This window comes from Anomaloglossus baeobatrachus, chromosome 11 (assembly GCF_048569485.1).
Source record: "Anomaloglossus baeobatrachus isolate aAnoBae1 chromosome 11, aAnoBae1.hap1, whole genome shotgun sequence".
In the NCBI taxonomy this organism is placed as follows: domain Eukaryota; kingdom Metazoa; phylum Chordata; class Amphibia; order Anura; family Aromobatidae; genus Anomaloglossus; species Anomaloglossus baeobatrachus.
In genome coordinates this window covers 51,683,745-51,697,871 of record NC_134363.1, presented here as the reverse complement: position 1 = coordinate 51,697,871, position 14,127 = coordinate 51,683,745, and the positions used below count along the sequence as shown (strand labels likewise).

The following is a 14,127-nucleotide window of genomic DNA, read 5'->3' as shown; positions in this document are numbered from 1 at the left end:
GAACTGAGACTGCCCTCGAGGCACTCACAATTTGTATAATTCAACAAACTGATATTCTCAATAGTGAGTGGTCTATATGCAGAGACACAAGTGTGTCTGAACATATTTCACAGTCCTATACCTAGCACTGTTAATAGATTAGCAGGTATCAGCCATCTGAAAGACCCCTGTGACATAACACCAATGCTGTGCCCTCTGTAATGACCTTCTATCCATGGTGATCCTGTTTCCAGTCCTTGTACTATCAGACTGAATGTGCAGTGTGGGAAACTGCAGGTCCGACAGATAGGACCCCACCGATCACTGACTGGTGGCATGTCCTAATATATTTAAGGACACGCGACAACAGGGTTAGAGACCAGGTAGCCTAGTGGGTCAGATAATGGACAACAGCAAATATCCGCCCAGCAGTCATGGTCAGGATCAGTAGAGTTCCCCTTTAAGAACCTGCTTTGTTTCACCCAAGATGCTAAAACACTAGCGAATACAAGACGTGTGAGACGCAACCACTCACTCTCTTTCTTAAGGATGTCCACGGCCAGGACTGCCTGCGAGATGTTGTCCTTGTTGGATCGCATGTCCTTGATCACAACATAGTTCAACTCCTTCTTGAAGTCGCTCAGTGACTCTTCTTTGAAGCCTAAAAAAACAATCCGATACAATGAAGGCACAATATGGGGCAAAATGGGAGGAGAGGGGTGGCGGCAGGAGGAGGGGGGTGGCGGCAGGAGGAGAGGGGTGGCGGCAGCAGGAGAGGGGTGGCGGCAGCAGGAGAGGGGTGGCGGCAGGAGGAGAGGGGTGGCGGCAGGAGGAGAGGGGTGGCGGCAGGAGGAGAGGGGTGGCGGCAGGAGGAGAGGGGTGGCGGCAGGAGGAGAGGGGTGGCGGCAGGAGGAGAGGGGTGGCGGCAGGAGGAGAGGGGTGGCGGCAGGAGGAGAGGGGTGGCGGCAGGAGGAGAGGAGGGCCGGCAGGAGGAGAGGAGGGCCGGCAGGAGGAGAGGAGGGCCGGCAGGAGGAGAGGAGGGCCGGCAGGAGGAGAGGAGGGCCGGCAGGAGGAGAGGAGGGCCGGCAGGAGGAGAGGAGGGCCGGCAGGAGGAGAGGAGGGCCGGCAGGAGGAGAGGAGGGCCGGCAGGAGGAGAGGAGGGCCGGCAGGAGGAGAGGAGGGCCGGCAGGAGGAGAGGAGGGCCGGCAGGAGGAGAGGAGGGCCGGCAGGAGGAGAGGGGTGGCGGCAGGAGGAGAGGGGTGGCGGCAGGAGGAGAGGGGTGGCGGCAGGAGGAGAGGGGTGGCGGCAGGAGGAGAGGGGTGGCGGCAGGAGGAGAGGGGTGGCGGCAGGAGGAGAGGGGTGGCGGCAGGAGGAGAGGGGTGGCGGCAGGAGACGAGGAGTGCCAGCAGGAGACAAGGAGTGCCGGCAGGAGACGAGGAGTGCCGGCAGGAGACGAGGAGTGCCGGCAGGAGACGAGGAGTGCCGGCAGGAGACGAGGAGTGCCGGCAGGAGAAGAGGAGTGTCGGCAACACGTTCCCCAAGCTTCACACCGGCCTCATTGCCAACTTTTTTTTTGTCTTGTGGTATTCGCCAACATTTAATATTGAAAGTTTTGCAATAACTTATGAAGTTTGTGCAAAATCAAGTTGACGGGGCAGCTCCGGAACTGCGTATCTCCGGCTGCCTGCTACCACCTCCAGCACTAAAAACAGCTGTTCGGTGGGGGTACTGGGTGTCAAACCCCGGCCGACCAGACATTGAAGATCTATCCTAAGTACAGGCCATCAATGTAAACGTAGTGGACAACCCCTTTAATCCATATCCCCCAATATATAAAATCATACGACTTCCAGACACATACCTGGCTGACAAGGCACATAGAAGTATGGGGCAAACCCGTGTATATGGCAGCATATGCTGTTTCCATCCGCTGTGATCCCAAACATCCGGATGATCGGTACAGGCCCCTGTGTAGCACCGGGCATCCCAGGAATATGTGACCCTGCAAAACATCATTGGTTAAGTAGCAGGAGACAGATCTCACAATCACTTTTTGGCTATGTTCATAGAATATTTGATTGACATTGCAGGCCGTGGACAAGGTCTATTGACTGAATCTTTAACGTTGGCTTATATGAGATGAAATACAATTGTATTCTGCATTCTAATCGTTGTGCCATGGCGTATTATACTCTGTATTGATTCACGTCTACCACTGAGCGCCAACCATAACCAGGGCTGCCATCTGGGCATGGCAACCATGACTGGTGTATGGGGCGCGGCGAAGGGGGGACATATATACCAGCAGATGGACATATATGCTAGGAAGGGCAAAATAAACCAGGAAGGAGACAGAAACAAGGATAGGGATAGAAATAGATATATATATCAGAATGTGCCAAAAATGGGATATACACACCAGGAGGGGCCCAGGATATGACATATATACCAGGATGGGGACATACATACTAGGAGGAGGACATGTATGCTAGGAGGGGAACATAAACCAGGGTGGGGACATACATACCTCAATGTGCCCAGAGGGAGATATACATACCAGGAGGGGCCCAGGATGGGACATATATACCAGGATGGGGATATATATACTAGGAGGACATATATGCTAGGAAGAGGACAATAAACCAGGATGGGGGAACATATATACCAAAAGGAGAACATATATACTAGGAAGGGAGCAGAAACCAGGATGGGAACAGATATATCAGAATGTGTCCAGAGGGAGATATACAGTACATACCAGGAATGGCCCAGGATGGGGAATTTATACCAGGATGAGGACATATATGCTAGGAGGGGAACATAAACCAGGGTGGGGACATATATACCTCAATGTGCCCAGAGGGAGATATACATACCAGGAGGGGCCCAGGATGGGACATATATACCAGGATGGGGATAGAGAGAGAGATTATATATATATATATATATATATATATATATATATATATATATATATATATATATATATATATACACATACACACACACATATATATACACATATATATACACATATACATACGTACGTACATACATACATACATATATACATATACATACACTAGATGGACATATATGCTAGGAAGAGGACAATAAACCAGAATGGGGGAACATATATACCAAAAGTAGAACATATATACTAGGAAGGGAGCAGAAACCAGGATGGGGACAGATATATCAAAAGTTGTCCAGAGGAAGATATACATACCAGGAGGGGCCCAGGATGGGGCATTTATACCAGGATGGGGACATATATGCTAGGATGTGGACAATAAACCAGGATGGGGACATATATATCAGGATGGGCCCAGGAGGGGGTTGCTCAGTACTCATAACCAGCAGTTGGAAGCTCGGATGAACGTGTCTCAAGTACCCGAGTATAATTAAAGTAAATGGAAAACGATCTTTGGGAAAAATGCTTGAGTTCCACATTTATGTACATTATACTTGGTACATGAGTCAAGCTCATGCAAGAGTTCGACTGCTCGCCACGAGTACAGAGCACCCGAGCATGGTAGTGCCCGCTCATCACTAGTTACGAGTACAGAGCACCCGAGCATGGTAGTGCCCGCTCATCACTAATTACTAGTACTGAGCACCTGAGCATGGTAGTGCCCGCTTATCACTAGTTACCAGTACTGAGCACCCGAGCATGGTAGTGCCCGCTCATCACTAGTTACCAGTATTGAGCACCCGAGCATGGTAGTGCCCGCTCATCACTAGTTACCAGTACTGAGCACCCGAGCATGGTAGTGCCCGCTCATCACTAGTTATGAGTACTGAGCACCCGAGCATGGTAGTGCCCGCTCATCACTAGTTACCAGTACTTAGCACCCGAGCATGGTAGTGCCCGCTCATCACTAGTTACCAGTACTGAGCACCCGAGCATGGTAGTGCCCGCTCATCACTAGTTACCAGTACTGAGCACCCGAGCATGGTAGTGCTCACTCATCACAAATAAAGACGCAGGTCATGACGGACGAATAATTAAATTGGCATTTTGCGGTGAATTTGTTGAAACCACTTGTTATATTAGTTGTGTTGAGCAATTTACATTATTCTTTTTTTTTTAAACTCGTTTTATTGAAAGTTAAGTAAAACATTACATAAAAGAATAAATCAGCAAATTGTTCAGTGAGACAGTGTACATGTAAACTGGTTGGTCAACAGGATAATAAAATAACAACCATCAAATCAGCGTCCATTATTTTCAGCATATCCAAAAAGCATCAAACATAGCAAAGGTGTTAGCTCGCGAGACACATCCAACTTAAGGTAAAAGAACCCATATCGTCAAGGAGAGTACAACCCAAGCTTCGGGGAACTCGTGGTATCCCTAATATAGTGTATCACGGATCACATGTGTCTCCTTTCTGCCTACCGGGGCACTACTGGCTATTATTGCGATAATACCGATTGTAGGTTATCAGCAAGAGAACCAGGAGATCCGCCAGTCAAGGGCGACCTCATCCATCTACCCCAGATTTTGTCAAATTTAGTTGAAGAGCCTCTTGTCTTGTAAACAAATTGTTCTGACGGGATTATTGCATTTACCAATGCAATCCAAGAGGCTCTAGTTGGGGAATGAGTGCTCATCCAATTTAGTATAATGCCCTTCCGGGCCAGAAAAAGGACCTTCTTTATTAATAGATTCTCATCTTGGGACCAGGAGTGTACATCTACCACCCCAAATAGACACAGGACTGGGCACATAGCAACCGCTTTTTGAAATATGGCGGAAAGAGTCATTACAATCTCACTCCAATAGGAGAGAATGACTCGGCAATCCCATATCATGTGCCAGAAATCAGCACCGTCTCTCCCGCATCTCGGACAGCCCATCCCCACCGAATTATTCAGCTTTTTCATTTTGTTCAATCTCTGGGGTGTGATATAACTTTGGTGTATTATATATAATTGGATCAGTCTATTGTTGATAGCGGGAGAGACCAATGTGTGGGATTCGACAATGTCGTCCCACACTACATCATCAATTTCAGGGATCCTGGCACTCCACCTCTCACGGACAGAAAGAGGATTATTCATGGCCTTGGCCCGAATGAGGGAGGAGTATAGTTTAGAAATAAGACCACCAGGGCCCTGTGATCTAATAATTCCAATGACTGGGAAGGAAGAGAATCTAACCCCACGACCAGAGAACTGAGCTCGAAAGGCGTGCCTAATCTGGAGATACTGAAACCCATGAGATTCCGGCAAATCGAATTCTGTCCGCAGTTGTGCAAAGGGGCGGAGTTCACCATCCCGGACCAGTGATCCCAGGGAGATTATTCCGCGATTCCTCCATTCACCAAACCCCGGCAACCCACAAAAATGTGGGAGGTCCAAGTTATCCCATAAGGGCGTCTCAGTTGGTACATCATAAAATCCAAATACTGCTTTAGCCTCTTTCCAGATCCTGGCCCCCAATTTGTGTATCGGGAGGACACGACCCTCAGGGGACCTCCTGTGATCCGTCAGTAACGGCCACAGGAGATCCACACCTGTGAACTCTGCCAGGAGCCCCTCCGGAGAACCCCCAACTCGGGGAAGTGTCCATGGACCCAAATATTTCAATTGTCCGGCCAGATAGTAAATATAAAGATCAGGGAGGGCCATACCTTGGGTCTTTGTAATTTGGCCAATTGGACCCTTGATCTGGACGAGCCCCAGACAAAGGTAATCATTAGAGATTCCAGGGACCGGAAGAAAGAGCGAGGAATCTGCACGAATACATGCTGGGTAATATAGAGACACTTTGGTTGCACTATCATTTTAAGGAGGTTAATCCTTCCCGCCACTGACAGTGGGAGTTGGCTCCATCTATTAAATTTCTCCCCGAAGTACGCTAGTAAGGGGGCTATATTTCTCGCTATCATCTCCGCAGGGTTTCCCGACAGTATAATTCCGAGATATTTGAAATGATCCACCACCGGAACCCTGCATATGTGGTCGCGCACCAGATCCTCTCTGTTCCGAGACAGAAAGAGGAGGTACGATTTTGACCAGTTTATTGACAGACCTGAGAACTCCCCAAATCGATCAATCAATTGCACGGCTCTGGGAATGGAGGAATCCGGATCAGATGCAAACAGTAACAAATCGTCTGCGTACAAAGATAAACGTTCATCTCCCTTACTATGTCTCACCCCCCGGTAGACTGGGTCCGCCCGAATGCGCACCGCCAGCGGTTCCATGGCAAGAGCGAACAAGAGAGGGGATAGGGTACATCCCTGTCTGGTTCCCCTCCCCAAAGAGAAAGTTTCCGACACACCACCGCCCACCTGAATATTAGCAGACGGAGCTTTATATATGATCTCAATCCATCTGATAAATTTGTTGCCGAAACCAAATGCCCGCAGCAACTCCAGCAGGTATGGCCATTCTATAGAGTCGAAGGCTTTGGCTGCATCCAGGGAGACCAGAGCCCAATCCTCCTCTAACTTGGTGCCCATCTGTAAGACCACCTGCGCCCTCCTCAGATTATCCAAGGTACTCCTACCCGGGATGAATCCTGACTGATCCTCATGTACTATAGAGGAGACCACTTTTTTAAGTCTATTTGCTAGAATTTTGGTGAGAATTTTGTAATCGGAGTTCAACAAAGAGATCGGTCTGTACGAGCCACAATCCAATGGGTCCTTATCTGGTTTCAATAGCAGGACAATGGTTGCCTCATAGAAGGAATCAGGCAACCGTCCTTTGCTGAACAAGGCTTCAACCGTTTCCAGGAGGGCTGGAGCCAGCACCCCCTGATATTTGTCAAAGATCTCAATCGGGAGTCCGTCTGGCCCAGACGCCTTACCCTTATTGAGGGTCTTCATCGCCTCCACCATCTCTTCCATACTAATGGGCTCATCCAAGGCCGATCTCTGAGCCAAAGTCAACCTGGGAAACTCCAAATCTCGTAAGTACTCAGCAATCTCCTCCCTTGACACGGTCAGCCTGGACTCATACAGGTTCCTATAGAAGTCCAAAAATACCTCCAATATACCATTGACGGAAGTAACTGTTCCTCCACGGGAGTCTCTAATCTTAAGGACAGCAGGTGAGCTATTGGATTGACGCACCAGGAACGCCAGTAAGCTACTGGATTGGTTCCCTTGCTCAAAATACCTCTGGCTCGTGAAGAATACATGTCTCTTAGCCTTGTCTTGCAAATACAAGAGATATTTCCTCCCAGCCTGAAGCCAATGAGATCTATTTTCCTCAGAGGGGTCCGAGGTGAATCTATGTTCAAGCACTCTATTTTGGGTGGCCAATTCCTCCTCCTCTCTGGCCGCCTGTTTCTTGAGATAGGAAATAGAGGAGTGACAGCATCCCCTCAGATACGCCTTGAGCGCGTCCCAATAAGCCGAGTGATTCTCTTCAACGGAGTTCATTTCCGTGTATGCCCCAAGCTGATCAGGAATCCTGTCATTGGCTCCAAAGAGTGACAGCCACCAAGGGTTAATTTTCCTTGACAATTTATGAGATTTACATCCTTCCCATTTAATGCTTACAAATACCGGGGAGTGATCTGATACTGATCTGGGGAGATGACATACCGATTGTATATGGGCACAGACTCTTTCATTTCCACAGATATAATCAATTCGAGATAATGAGTTTTTCCCCGGAGTGTAACATGTATATTCTCTCAGTGCTGGGTTAAAAAACCGCCACATATCGTACCATCCCACTTCCTGTAAGAATATACTCAATCTAGTTTGTATCGTGGGGGAGATCGGGACCTGTCGGGTGCTGAATCTATCCAGTCCCGTGTTATTAATCAAATTGAAGTCCCCCATGCAGAGCACTAAGGCTTGTGGAAATTGTGAGGCGAACTTAGCCGCCTCATATAGAATCGAGATTCCCGTTGCAGGGGGAATGTATATGGCCAAGACCACTATCATGACCCCATCGATGTGAGCCTGGATAAACACATACCTCCCATCAGTGTCCTTTAAAATTTTACCCGGGTCCCACCGCAGAGCTTTATGGACTAGTACCGATACTCCCCTAGAATATGATGAATGAACAGAGTGAGCTGACCATTGAACCCAAGGCTTTTGAAGCACTCTAGTGGTCTCCAACAATAAATGGGTCTCTTGTAAACATACAATCTGAGCTTTGGATCTTTTGATATGAGCAAATACTGCCGCCCGTTTCCTGGATGTGCCCAGTCCCCTAACATTCCATGTCATCACGCTTAAAGCCATTGAGAGCTGCCGCTTGCTGAATTGCTAGAAGAATATCAAAAACTTAACCTACAGTAGAACTTGGGTAAACGTACCCTTAAATACAAAATGTCGGTTGCGCACACACAATCGACAAGAACTGGTCCAGTAGTGCGACCAGGAAAGATTTTCCCTAGCAACGACTAGGGTGAACCAACGTGGCTGGATGGTGTACTTGGTATGGGGGTGTCCTCAAACAAGGACTTGAGCTTCTCCTGCAGTCCAATAAATGAATTACCCTGCAGCTTAGCCTTTAATCGTGCATAAGTGAGGGGACCAAGAATAGATGGGAAGGAAATGAGAGAGAGGGAGGGAGAAGAGAATAGAGAGAGAGAAGAAGAGGAGGGAGAGAGAAGGAAAGAGAAGAGGAGAGGAAAGAAAAAAAAAAAAGGGGGGAAGGGGGGGGGGGGGGGAAGAGATGGTAAGAAGGGGGAAAGAGAAATAAGGTAGAAGAGAGAAAGAGAAAGGGGAGAGATTAGAATAGAAGATAAAGCGGGGACAAGAGAAAGAGTATAGAGATATGAGAGGGAGAAAAAGTGGGGGACTGAAAGAAGAGGAAAAAAGAACAATGAAGAAGTAAGGGGGCGAGGTGAAGAGGGATGAGGAATAAGCTGATAGGGGGTTAGAGGGGAAGAAGAGGTGGGAGTGTAAAGAAGATAGAAGAAGGATTGGCAGGAAATCTTAGACTGTAGAATATTATGACATATGGTAACCTCAGAACTTAATATAGCACTAATAGAGCAAAATACAACATTATGAACTGAAGTGCGTTGCCAAATACTGCGAGCCCAAAGTAGAGTTCCAATTTTGGATCCAAAAAGGTATAGGATACAACAAGATCGCATGAAGGAGTTCAGAGCGTCGCAACAGCGGTCTGACCCATGTCCCGTCTGGTGTCACCTAGGTCCGGTCACATCAGCGACGAGTAATCCGGAGCACAGGCTGAGCTAAGCAAAGATCCCGGAGAACACAGCAGCCGTTCCATACGCAGGCGCGGCCCCAGGCCACCCGCCTTCGACGAGGGCCAAACCCGGAGGCCGGTTCATTGGGAAACCAATAATGGACGCATCCGGAAACTCTCATGCCTCCAGGAAGGCCACAGGCGCACCAGCGTCTCCAGATGAGATCACTAGCATCTCGACCGACAGGGACCATAAGATCAGGATCAGGACGCGAACGCAATTGCGGTCCCGCTCCACTCACATGCCAGGAGGGATGAAACAAACAAGAATCTTTCGCGCCTTCAGAATCGAGGGACGCCGAGTACCTGCATAGGATGATCCTGAAGCGATCTCAACAGTGATTTCAAACTCAACGTCCCAAGGATTGGAGTCGCATCACCGACCTTGCTCCAAAGAGAATGAAATAAGTGAATCAGAACCGCGACGCTATCACAACCGCGACCCGTCAGGCAGCGCCCAAGACCGTGACGCATCAGCGTTTCCTCTTCAATGTGTTGATCCAGTCATCCGCTTCCGCAGGAGAAGTAAAGAACAGGGATCGCTCTTGATGAACCACTCTAAGACGGGCTGGGAAGATCATGGAGTAAGCAATTTGATGCTCTCTGAGACGTTTCTTCACCTGAATGAAGGAGGCCCTCGTTTTCCGGAGCGACGCAGAGAAATCAGGGAAGATCAATATGGTGGCGTTGTTATGTAGGATCGGGCCCTTGCGCCGCGCCGCACCAAGGATCGCATCTCTATCCCTGCTGCTCAACAGTCGGGCCAGGAGAGGTCTAGGCTGCGCTCCCGGAGGAGGAGGCCTGGCCGGTACCCGGTGAGCTCTTTCTATGGCGAATGCCGCTGACAGCGTCACATCAGGGAAAGTTTCGGAGAGCCACTTTTCCATGAACTTACATGGGTCACTCCCTTCTGCCCTCTCCGGCATCCCCAGAATTCTCAAATTATTGCGACGCAGGCGATTTTCCAGGTCATCTGCCCTCTGCGCCCAGTTGTTTGCCGCGCTTTCCAGAGAGGCCAGTTTGCCCGGCGTCGCTCTTGCGTCGTCTTCCAGCGTGGAGATCCGCTGCTCGGTCTCCTTTACCCGGTATCTCAGGTTTTGCAAGTCCAGCCGGAGGAGACCCACATCGATCTTAACCTCCTTAATTTTACCCGTCAGTGACACCTTTGAATCCTGGATCGCTGCAAGTAACTGCGACGTGACCTGCTGTAAGGTTAGCTCCTGCGATTCCTTGGATCCGGCCTCCATGCTCTCCTCCTCCTCCGCCTCGCTGGATTCCCGCTCTGCCTGCTTGCCGGCGCCATCTTGCTGGGAGTCCCGGGCAAACTTCTTCAGCTTCTCAGCCGCTGCTGCGCTGCGACCTCTGCTCATGGTACCGATCCAAATGCTCACCGCACCACAGGTAATCCAGAGGTGTATTTAGGCACCAATTTCGGCAGGATTAATAACGTATATCAGCTTTGGACTGCGGAGCTGCTCTCAGATGCGACCGCTCATGCTGCCTGCTGGCCACGCCCCCAATTTACATTATTTTTAATTGCAACAGCAGAAAATTTGTTCTTTTTCTAATCTCCAATGGGACACAGTAATATTTATTGCAGCTATATATGAAAATGGGTTTTGTAATCTGGACATCCCCTTTAACTACATCATCTTCAGTCAGCATTACTGATGTAGTCATTGACATGTCCAGTTATTCAGATTTGCTGTTTATCGTATATCGAAAATTGGATAACGCCTGATTAAGCCGCGGCGGCCGCCATATTGATTGTGGGGTTACAGATATTGGGTAATTTATTACACATCATACTGTAAGGCTCAATGGACATGATTTACGGATGTGCTTAGTGCTGACCGTCTGCTCCGGGACAGAAGATACTTGTGATTTATTGCCGGCTCACACTAATCGTAGTCATTGAGACGTCAGATATCAGATCCCAAATGTTTTTTTTTCCTTTCAAACTTGAATGGCCTGACGTAAGAGTGAAGATTATTTCCAGGGTATTTCTCACCCGACACCATCACGATCCTTCACTCTGTGCGACCACGAGGGGTAGAATAATGATAAGAGGTACAAGAAAAATGGAAAATGCTTCCCTATAGTGGCAATAATACGAGATGTAATCTCAGGGACTGCAATTCCTTATTTGCACAGGTTGACAAGTGGTAACCACCTGCAAACACACGGCCTTCCTGCCATCTGGCAACCGTTCCTAAACCCTTTTCTATTAGGTTTTACTTGTCGCATACAGGCTTCAATATCTGGGACTCTGTACCAGCCTCAGGCCACCATAGTATCCTCCAGTGAACTAAAGCTAGTGATCAAACCACTGGTAAGGTCGTATAGATTGAAGAACAACGATAAAAATGACACCTCTCTTGTAGAAATCCGAAGTTCCAGGGCTGAGATCCGCACGCTTAACCCCTTAACGACCCATGACGTACTGGGTACATCATGGATCGTGTGCCGTTAATCCCCGCCCCCTGCCGTGGGCAGGCGGCGATCCGCGCACATATCAGCTGTTTTCAACAGCTGACATGTGTGCCTGCTAGCCACGGGTGGAATCGCTTCCACCCGCGGCCATTAACCCCTTACATTTCGCTGCCAAAATCTGACAGCGATATGTATATGGGCGCCGCCATGACAGTTAGTTACCCCGCCCCCACCGGAAGTCACGTGACATGATCACGTGACTTTCGGTGGTTGCCATCGTACCACAGGGTCTTGTGATGACGCCTGCAGCTACGAAGTTTCACTTTTGTTTTCACCCGACTCGGAGCAGGGTGAAACAGGAAGTGACTGTATCTGCTGTTTACAGCTGTATAGCTGTGATCAGCAGATAGATAAGAGCGATCGGATTGCTGATCGCTATAGCCCCCTAGGGGGACTAGTAAAATAAAAAAAAAAAGTTTTAAAAAATAAAAAAAACCTAAAAGTTCAAATCACTTCACCCCATTGAAAATTAAAGGGTTAAAAAAAAAACGGATTTTTGTGTACTCACCGTAAAATCGTTTTCTCTTAGCCATCATTGGGGGACACAGGACCATGGACCATGGGTGTTATCCTGCCTATCCATAGGAGGACACTAAGTAGATGCAAAAGCATAGCTCCTCCTCTGCAGTATACACCCCCTGGCCGGGCCAGGCAGTCTCAGTTTTAGTACACAAGCAGTAGGAGAAAAAAGCAGTAAAAAACTTCTCAACAGAGGAACATGAGAAAAGAAGAGTCATAACCAAATAAGGTACTGAGAAAACCAAGGCCCTGCAGGGCAACAGGGTGGGTGCTGTGTCCCCCAATGATGGTTAAGAGAAAACGATTTTAGGGTGAGTACACAAAAATCCGTTTTTCTCTGACGCCTCATTGGGGGACACAGGACCATGGGACGTCCTAAAGCAGTCCATGGGTGGGAAACATAAAAGAAGACAACACAACCCAAGGACTAGGAACCAGTCCCAGACAGCTTGGAGCGCCTACTGAGAGAGGTGCTCTACTGCCGTTTGCAGAATTTTCCTACCCAGATTTGCCTCAGCTGAAACCTGGGTATGGACTCTGTAATGCTTTGAAAACGTATGTAGGCTAGACCAGGTCGCAGCCTTACACACCTGTTCCACTGAAGCCTGATGCCGAATGGCCCACGAAGCGCCAACTGCTCGCGTGGAATGAGCCCGCAGCCCACTAGGAATGGGCTTGAGTTGCAAGCGGTAGACTTCCTGGATCGCAGAGCGAATCCAGCGAGCCAGAGTTGCCTTTGAAGCTGCCTGTCCCTTCTTAGGCCCCTCAGGAATGACGAACAAAGAGTCCGTTTTCCTAAAGGAGGCTGCCCTGGATATGTAATATCTGAGAGCTCTGACGAGGTCTAACGAATGCAGAAACCTTTCCACCCTATGAACTGGGTGTGGACAAAATGAAGGCAGAACAATGTCCTCGTTCAAATGAAACGGGGTAAGAACCTTTGGAAGGAAATCCGGAAGGGGGCGCAGAACCACCTTGTCCTGGTGAAAGATCAGGAAAGGCTCGCGGCAAGAGAGTGCTGCTAGCTCCGAAACCCGTCTGATGGACGTAATTGCCACCAGGAATGTTACCTTCCAGGACAGAAGAGCAAGGGAGGATTCCTTGAGGGGTTCAAAGGGAGACCTCTGGAGACCGTCCAGAACGAGGTTGAGGTCCCATGGGTCCAGCGGCCGTTTGTACGGGGGAACTAGATGGAAAACGCACTGGAGGAAGGTCTTGACTTGCGGTTTTTGAGCCAGGCGGCATTGGTAGAAGATTGAGAGCGCTGAGACCTGCCCTTTAAGGGAACTGAGAGCCAACCCCGCTTGCAAGCCAGACTGCAGAAAGTCGAGAATTTTGGGAATGGCCAGAGGCATAGGCTGGACGTTAGTTTCTCTGCACCATGAAAGGAAGATTTTCCACGTACGATGGTAAATGCGGGATGAAGCAGGCTTTTGGGCGCTGATGACGGTGGAAATAACTGCGCTCTTGTTAATACCCAGGTCTCAATGGCCATGCCGTCAGCTTCAGGGCTCTGGAGTTCTGATGGGAAATGGGCCCTTGGGTCAGCAAGTCTGGGATGTCTGGAAGGCGCCACGGTGCGCCTGTGAGCATTTGTACTAATTCAGCGTACAAGGCGCGCCTGGGCCAGTCCGGTGCTATCAGTATCACCGGGACTCCCTCTGCCTTGATCTTCCTGATCACCCGCGGCAGCAGGGGTAGAGGTAGAAATATGTAAGGCAGGCGGAAGTGGTGCCAGGAGCAGACTAGAGCATCCGCGCCGATGGACTGCGGATCGCGTGACCTGGCTATGAACGCGGGTACCTTTGCATTCAACCTTGAGGCCATTAGGTCCACGTCTGGTGTGCCCCAGCGAGTGCAGATGTGTAGAAACACATCTGGGTGGAGAGACCATTCTCCGGCGGCCAGGCCTTGGCGACTTAGAAAGTCTGCTGCCCA

The 14,127-nt window shown here is 49.3% G+C and overlaps 1 protein-coding gene across 1 annotated transcript in view; it reads right to left on the bottom strand.

Moving 5' to 3' along the window:
* Positions 1 to 14,127, bottom strand: part of POLD1 (DNA polymerase delta 1, catalytic subunit) — a 181,564-nt gene that overhangs the window by 123,239 nt on the left and 44,198 nt on the right. Inside the window, 2 exon segments of the mRNA XM_075328482.1 lie at positions 515 to 640; positions 1,841 to 1,981. Of these exon segments, the coding sequence (XP_075184597.1) occupies positions 515 to 640; positions 1,841 to 1,981 (267 nt within the window).